General features: G+C 38.8%; 1 protein-coding gene across 1 annotated transcript; it reads right to left on the bottom strand.

Moving 5' to 3' along the window:
* Positions 1–6,891: 6,891 nt before the first annotated feature.
* Positions 6,892–7,836, bottom strand: LOC118854308 (olfactory receptor 1009-like). Its single transcript, XM_036764667.1, has one exon. It carries the CDS (start codon positions 7,834–7,836, stop codon positions 6,892–6,894), a length of 945 nt encoding a protein of 314 aa, XP_036620562.1.
* Between the last annotated feature and the right edge of the window lie 842 nt (positions 7,837–8,678).

Raw genomic sequence — 8,678 nt, 5'->3', positions numbered from 1 at the left:
TGTTTAACTGCAGAAATTGAACAAAACAAAAATTTATTGTAGTTTTTATCTCCACCCTACTCATACTAGGAGACTCCAGCCCACTTATATCTCAAAAAGAAAATTAAGGTAGAACTTAATTCGTATTCAGTTAATTGAAATTCAGGACACTGGTTCCCTCTAGGTCTAGTCTCCCAAGGTGCTCTCTTGATAATTCACATTAACCAAAATCCTAGTAAGGATGCCAATATTTCTACTACAAGATCAACATCTGAAGATGTCTTGTGGAGGAACCAAGGATTTCTTGCCTGCTGTAAATGGGCCAACTATCTTGGAGAAAAATCTCATATTTTCCCCTTTTATACACTGAAAACCCAATAGGGAAGGAAATCACTGAATTCCATGAGGCTCTTTAATAAGAGATGATGTTCACAGCTTAAAAATGATACCTGTCCTTAATAAAAGCCATAACAAAACCCATCAAGCAAGAGAGTATTTTTAGTCTTAAAAAAATCTTAATGAAGATTAAACTAGATACACCTTTAATAAAAACTATACCCAAACCCTTTCAAGGAAGAGAGTATTTTTAGTCTTAAAAACAATCTTAATGAAGCATCTACTTTTAAATACATAACTTCAGGAAATTGGATGCCTTTTTTTATTCCTCTTACATAAGACTGAATGAGCAGTTGAGCATGGACTTTTTACCCTGAATAGAAAGGCCGTGGCTATGAGATCAAAGACCCATTGACATTGAAATTTTGTAGTAAAGGCAGATAAAACTTCTTGATTGGCTGAGAGGAAGGGAAAAGATGCCATTTTTATCATTTGAAGTAAATAATTTCACTATTTTCTCAAGTAACAGGTCTTTCTACTGTTCTTACCTCACACCTGAAGTCCCTTGTAAATTCTCTCTGCTGCACTATACTTCCCATAGATTCGGGAGGACCTTTTTGTTCTTAATAGTTCCAGCTCACAGAGGACCAGAAAAGAATTAAACCAGTAGTTGAATTGGTTGAAGTCAACATGTTGGCCAATGGCCACTCCAACCTCTAGATGGTAGTCATAATCAAAATCCCTAATGAAAGATTATAATCTATAAGGCAAACAAACCAGGGTCCCTTAATCTTCATTGGAATGCCCTACTTGGGGTGTGGAGTGAGGAACTGCTTTGTAAATTGCTTCTTTTTCCAATGAAAGATGAGATTTTTTTAAATGGTGGTAGTGGGTAGAGTAAATTAGAAATGACTCAACTTACATTTTCTGAGAGCTCCTTTGTTTTATTTGTAGAGGTTAAAAAACAAGATCACAATCAGAATGTACTATCCAATGTTCTGTTTCTCAGTGTTCTTTGTCTTACCCTCACCCTTCCTCCTTTACCTCTCTTCTGCACCACTGTGGCTCACAGAGGTGGCATTCTGATTCACTTTCACTGTGGAATCTTCCTACCACCTTTAGAAGGTAAAATGTTTTCTTTCTAAGAATTTGCTTGATTGAGTCTGCTTACATCATGTTTCTTTTTGTTTTGTTTTGTTTTGTTTTTCCTAGGGGAGCCAATATCCCTCAAGTGTCCCCTTCCTTGGGAGTTACAGTATTAACAAAGAGGAAAATAATTTAAAAAGTTTTCACTATAATTCACTCCCTAAACAAGTCCACAGAGATTCTAATTCTTAAATTTTTCTTCTGAGGCTTCTTTCTCTTTCCTTACTGGTTTCCTTATGAGTAAGACAATGGTCCTCAAATCCTGTGTTAATCAAAGCAATGACTCTTGTCACTCCTCACCAAGTATCACTCAATATCTGTAACACCTTGGCTGAACATGCATGAACAAGCCACTAAGGAGGGGTTTAAGAAACTGGGGATGTCCCAACATGGAGATGAAAAGAAAAAAAAAAGGAAAACATTTGTGAGCTAGAAAGAGAGGAGTAAAAAATAGAATGGTAGATGTCTTCATTAGATTCATCTTATTTGGTTCCAGAAAGTAGAACTAGAAGTACTTGAAAGAAGCTACAGAGGAAGGCTAGGTTTAACATAAAGGGAAAGAAATAACAAAAAGTTCTGAATAGTTAAAATAACTCCACCCTGAATGACAGTTCCTTTTCCTTGAAGTTCTTCAAGTGAAGTTGGCTCAGTCATTCAGGCAACATGTGTTAAGTAAGCACCTACTATGTGCCAAGCATCGTGATAAGCTAGAGAGACACAAAGACAAAAGTGAATCAATCCTTCTCCATACAAACTTACATTCCAACAGTGGAGACTGCAAATATGTACATAATATGTAGAGACATGAGATGGAGGCTCATATGGAAGGAGCAGCCAGAATGACAAGAATATAGAGTGAATAGAGGAGAACGATCTATAAAAAAAGCTGAAAAAGAAGAAAGAGATCAGGTTGTGATGAGTTTCAAATGCTTGATACTAGAAGAAATGTTCTCATATTTATTTTGTTGGAAAATGACATGGCCAGATCAGTACTTTAGAAAAACCAAAGTGGTAGTTATGTAGGGGTGGATTGTAATGGGAAGATATTTGAGACAAGGGGACTAATTAGGAGGATATGTCAATAGTCTAGGCATCAGATGTTGAGAGCCTGAACTGGCCTGGTGGCTATGTGAGTAGAGATAAGGGGTCTGATATAAGGGAATTTGAAGGATAGAAAGAATAAATTTGACAGCTCATTGGATACATATTGTGAACTTAAAAGACTAGAATACTAGCACTCTCAAAAGAAGTAGCGAAGTTTGGGAAAAAAAAGATCATTTGTGGAAAAGAGGGCAAGGAAGAAAGAATGAGTTCTATTTTGGATATGTTGATTTTAAAGATTCCTACAGGACATGGGACAGCTGGATAGTACAGTGGATAGAGCACCAGGCCTGGAGTCAGGAAGATCTAAGTTCGAATACAGTCTGAGACACTTACTAGCTATGTGACCCTGGGCAAATCATTTAACCCCTAATTGCCTCAGTTCCTCATCTGTAAAATGGGGCGGGGCATACTGGAGAAGGAAATGGCAAAGCACACCAGTATTTTTGCCAAGAAAGTCCATGGGGTCATGTAGAGTTTGACACAATTTAATGACTGAACAACAATAGGACATCCAGGTTGAAATGCCTATAAGCAATTGTAATAAAAACGAGAGAGAGAGAGAGAGAGAGAAATTAACCATTTTAAGAGATAATGCAGATGTGATTCTCAGATAAGGGCTAGACAAGGTGATCTTTGAGGTCTCTTTTATCTCTGAGGTTTCATCATTCTACAGCAGGATAATAGTACAGACTTGGAGCTGAAAAGGACTTTAAAGATCTCATAACTCAATTTCTGACTTTGTGGATTAGGGAAACTGTGGTCCAATGACATAGACAATAAACAGCAAAATCAAGATTCAAATTAAGGTCCTCTGGCTCCAAATTTAGTGTGCCTTTCACTATACTACAATATGTGAAAAGGGCTGAAAGCTGCTTAACTATTTCATTTCAACAAAACCTATTCAGTGTTTAAGATGTGCTAGATGTTGAGGGAGATAGGAGGTAAACACGATAATTATTTCCAAACCTTAATACTTTTGTCCTTATGTCCCCAACACCTAGCCCCATCTCTGGCATACAGTAAAAGCTTAATGAATGTCTGTGGACTGACTAATTGATTGACTCATTGAGTGGAAGTTACATTGGTATTATTTTATGCCCAGACTAAAAGCCACAGTACCTAGCCAAGCGAACAAACAAACAAAAGCCAGCAGAACAGCTCATACTAAGTTTGTCTACTACTTTGTGTCTGACAGCTGACTAGTGGTTAGACAATTCCTTGTAAATCCAGTTAAATCCCTGGTTGTGAGCCCCTATCTCAAAAATCATTCAAGTGAGCTCTATCCCTACCAAGTAATCCTAGGAGCTGTGTGGCAGTCTAGGGTATCAGGATTAATCTTACTCCCAAGTTCTTCCCTGGTAACATAGAAATGCTGTCATTGTTGTTCAGTCTTTTTAGTCATGCCCAAGTCATCATGATCCCCTTTGGGGTTTTCTTGGCAAAACTACTGGAGTGGTTTGCCATGTCTTCTCCAGTTCATTTTACAGATGAGGAAACTGAGGCCAACAGGGTTAAGTGATTTGCCCAGGGTCTGGTTCTAGATTTGAACTCAGGAAGATGAGTCTTCCTGATCCTGAGCCCAGTGCTTTATCCACTTCACCACTTAGCTGCCACATCTGTGATTTCATTGATATAGGAAGCTTCCAGCAGGAATCTACATCTACCGATGCAGGTTAGTACCTTCTTTTTGCCTGTAGCACTGAGAGATTAAAAGCCACACAGCCAAAAGCCAGACTTGAATTCAAATCTTCTTTAAAGTGATCCTACACTCCTCCTCCCTCCGTGCACATTAAAGACATTTATATACATAGTGATGACTTTCTAAGAGTTATACAAAACAACACATTTCTGCCATAAGAGCAACTGGTTACATATCACTTTCTCATAAACCTAATTCTGGTAGGACCTAATTGGGCACACCAATGCTCCTTTACTTCCAAAGGTCAATGGATCAGAGCAACATTTTTTTTCTTTTTACAAGATTCAGAACAACAGGAACACCTTGCAGATGCTCAATCCAGACATTAGCATTCGGGTTTTCTAATTTCCTCATTCTTAAAGTCTCCCATCCATCCACCAATGTGTTCAAATACCCCCAGTCTGTCAAAGAATTTGAAGCATCCTTGACCACAAGCATCATGCTGGTTGATGTATTGATTCATTGATTGAATAGAGGAGCCTATGGGGGTAGGAGAGAGAATGATACTGTGTGGTAGGTGGTAGATGCATTATGTCCATTATACAAATTAAGAAACTGAGTGTCAGAAAAATGGAATTACTTGCTTATGGTCACATGACTAAATGGATCAGAGCTATGATGTGAACTCCAACACCAACACTCTTCATTTAGTTCTTAACAAAATTATTTTCTTACAAAAACCTTGTAAGATGGGGAGAACATGTATTATTCTCCTCATTTTACAGATAAAAAACTGAGGCTAATAGTTGCTGCATGACTTACCCAGAGCAACCAAATGTCAGAACCAGAATTTGAATCCATTTACTGACTTAGGCATCCAATGTTTTTCTCTTTATACCACTATTTTTAAGAAAAGGAATGTCATATACATGAAGATTAATCTGGCCATTGTGTGGAGAATAGAAAAGAGAATGGGGAGACAGAGTAGTTAGGAGACTCTTAGGATTACCCGTGGGAAATATGGAAAATTGCATTTAGGGGACTAAATGCAGGAGTAGAAAGGGGACAAATTGAGATATATTGGGGAAGTAGAATCAAGTCTTGATGACTTACAGAATTTGGGGGTAAGAAGGAGATTGTTGTTCAGTCATTTTCAGTCATGTATGACTCTCCATGACTCCATTTGGTATTTTCTTGGCAGAGATACTGGAATTGTTTGATATTTCCTTCTCTAGCTCATTTTACAGGTGACGAAACTGAGGAAAACAGGATTAAGTGACTTATCCAAGATCACACAGCTAGTATGTCTCTGAGGTCAGATTTGAATTCAGGAAGCCTGACTTCTGGCCCACATTCTATCCATTGCACCACCTACGTGGAGGACAAAGAGTCAAAAATGACCCCAATGTTTGAAGCTAAGGTGACTGGGAGGATGATATTATATTTAGGAGAAATACAAAAGTTGGGAGTAGGCATAGGTGTTGAAGGAAGCAGGATGAGTTTGCTTTTGCTTATTTTGGGGTTGAGGTTTCAGTGGGCCCCAGGGAAATACTTGAAAAGCAATTAAAGACAGAGGTCAGTAATTTTGGGCAGAGGGTAGGGGGCAGTTAAACAGGAGATATGGATTTGAGTGTCCATACAGGTGAGAGTTGAAGGCATAGGAGTGGATTATATTGCCAGCTGAGAGAAGAGAACTGAGAAAACAGCCATAGAAAATGTTTACTTTTAAGGATGGAGTCAGTGAGGGAGACAAGATGGCTCAAATTAACCCTAGGCATAGTGCTGGGGAATCCAAGCAAGAGGAACCTAGGAGCCCAGGGAGCTAGGGTGTTTTTGTTACGGTCATTGACTTATGTATAAAACTGGAGGCTTGTGTTTCTATTCCTATAACCCTGAGATTCTGTTAAGAAAATTTAAGTCTGGTAAGGGAACTCAAAAATAAACCATTTTCAAAGATATGCTTAAGATTAGTGGTCACTTTAAATAACCAGTTGTGCTACACATAGAAACCTCTGGCTTCTCTCAGGGTCACAATAGTATCCCAAAACCTAAGAAAGGAATAGGTCTACTGCCCAATGACTCCAACTGACAGATATTCAAGGATATGAAAGACCTATAACATCCCATATATTTCTAATTTTTTCCAGTAGGAAGAGGCCCATTTATTGACCAAATTGTACCCTGTTTGGGGAGCCCAATGGTAATGAGGCATTATAAAAAATATTTTTGGATGGCCAAGAACAGCAGTAGCTATCATTGGTGTTTTCACATAGTGTGTGTGCATATCCACAGACACACAAATGTGTGTATATATGTATGTGCATATATACACATATGTGTGTATGTTTGTATCTATACACACACACACACATATATATATATATATGTATATATATATATATATATATATATATATATATGTATACATATGCAGAAAAAAAGTTTCCAATAAAACAAACTCCCCTGAAGGAAAAGACAGTATATGTTGAAAGCATGCTTAGATAGAGTAGAAAAACAGACTGATAAAATAATATGTTTCTATGAAATTATTTTCCATGGAAAAGAAGCATAAGGAGCCTTCAAATGCAGGAATAAAGTTTATTATCCTAGAATTCTGGAAATATGTACAACTTATTGGAACTCAACCTGAGGAGCAATTTATTCTATTTCCTTTCCTGGAGAAGAATTTAATTGCTGCTACAAAACTTCCTTTTAGCAATTGTCCTGTGAAAGGCATCTATGACCTCCTTGTTCCTCAGGCTATAGATGAGGGGGTTCAACATAGGGATCACTGCAGTATAAAACACAGAGACAACTTTGTTAAGATCCAGAGAAAAAATTGCCCCAGGTCTCACATAGATGAAGAAGAGCGTCCCATACAAGATGGCAACAGCAGTAAGGTGGGAAGAACAGGTAGAGAAGGCTTTCCGTCTTCCTTCTGCAGACCGGATCCTGAGGATGGCTGTGAGAATATAGATATAGGAAACAAGGATGGTCAGACCACTGAATACTCCAACAGCTCCAGCCACAACGAAAACTAACAACTTGTTAAGGCTGGTATCAGCACATACAAGGGACAACAAGGGTGATATGTCACAGAAGAAATGATTGATGACATTAGGACCACAGAAGGGAAGATGGAAAGTAGCTGTAGTATGTGTCATGGTGTTCATGAATCCAACAGTGTAGGGACCAACCACCAGCTGGATGCAGAGTCTCTGGGACATGGCCACAGAGTAAAGCAGGGGGTTACAGATCGCCACATAGCGGTCATAGGCCATGGATGCCAAGAGGAAGCACTCAGTGGCCACAAAAAACCCAAAGAACCATTGCTGCAAGGCACAGCCCAGGAAAGAGATAGTCTTTCTCTCCTCAAAGAAGTCTCTCAACATCTTAGGGCCCACCATGGAAGAGAAGCTGATGTCCACAAATGATAGGTGGCTGAGGAAAAAATACATGGGACTGTGAAGGCGGGCATCAATCCGAATTAAGATGATCATTCCCAGGTTGCCTGTCATGGTGAAGAGATAGAAACACAGAAAGAGCACGAACAAGATGACCTGTAACTGGGGATAATACCCCAAGCCCAGGAAAATGAATTCAGTGACTCTGGTGTAGTTTTCATTTGCCATTTACTTGGTTTACTTTCTGCTGGGAGAGAAAAAAAGTGATGTTGACCAACAGATGTATGTATAATGCTTTAAAGTTTACAAAGCATTTTACATAAATAATCCAATTTGATCCTGACAACAGCCCAATCAGGCACATGATAAGGCACAATGGAGAGATCACTGGCTCTGGAGCTATAAGATCTGGTTCGAGTCCTGACTCTGGGGTTTATTACCTTGGACACAATAATTACCCTCCTGAGGCTTCAGTTTCCCCATCTCTCAAATGAAGCTCTAGGATTAGATGGCCTCTCAACTCTAGATTTCCCTGATCCTTCTCATTTAATTCTCCAAGCTCAAAATATAGTATCAGAAGATCTAGAATTGTAAGAGACACTGGAGATTATCATGTCCCAGACCTTATTTCATAGATGGGAAAGCTGAGCCCAGAAGGGAAATGACTTCCCCAAGGCCACCCAGTTAGTAAGAAGCAAAGCTCTTATTTGATTCCTTATTTCCGATCTTCAGACTCATGGTCCCTCCACCATACAATTCTCCCTATCTCCTTTTTCCTAACCATTTAATACTCTTTCAGATTTTATTCCCTGGGAATGGAGAACCAACTAATAGTAGAATTGGGATCAATCAACAATCAACAAACATTTATTAAGTGCCTATAATATGGCAGGCACTGTGCTAAGCGCTTTAGATATAAAAAGTAGCAAAAGATAGCCCCTGCCCTCAAAGAGCTTAAAATCTAAATGTCTACAAGGATCAAAGAGTAGGAGAGGAAAGATTATGAATACCACCACTGTGAAAACAGCCCTGGGGAATCCTACCTAGGACATTAAATTACTCTGATATGC

The sequence above is a fragment of the Trichosurus vulpecula genome, chromosome 6 (assembly GCF_011100635.1).
Source record: "Trichosurus vulpecula isolate mTriVul1 chromosome 6, mTriVul1.pri, whole genome shotgun sequence".
Lineage (NCBI taxonomy): Eukaryota > Metazoa > Chordata > Mammalia > Diprotodontia > Phalangeridae > Trichosurus > Trichosurus vulpecula.
This window is presented reverse-complemented; position numbering and strand designations above follow the sequence as displayed.

Bases quoted from the DNA above. Each gene is read 5' to 3' on its own strand.
- LOC118854308 (XM_036764667.1), bottom strand. From the start codon at position 7,836: ATGGCAAATGAAAACTACACCAGAGTCACTGAATTCATTTTCCTGGGC.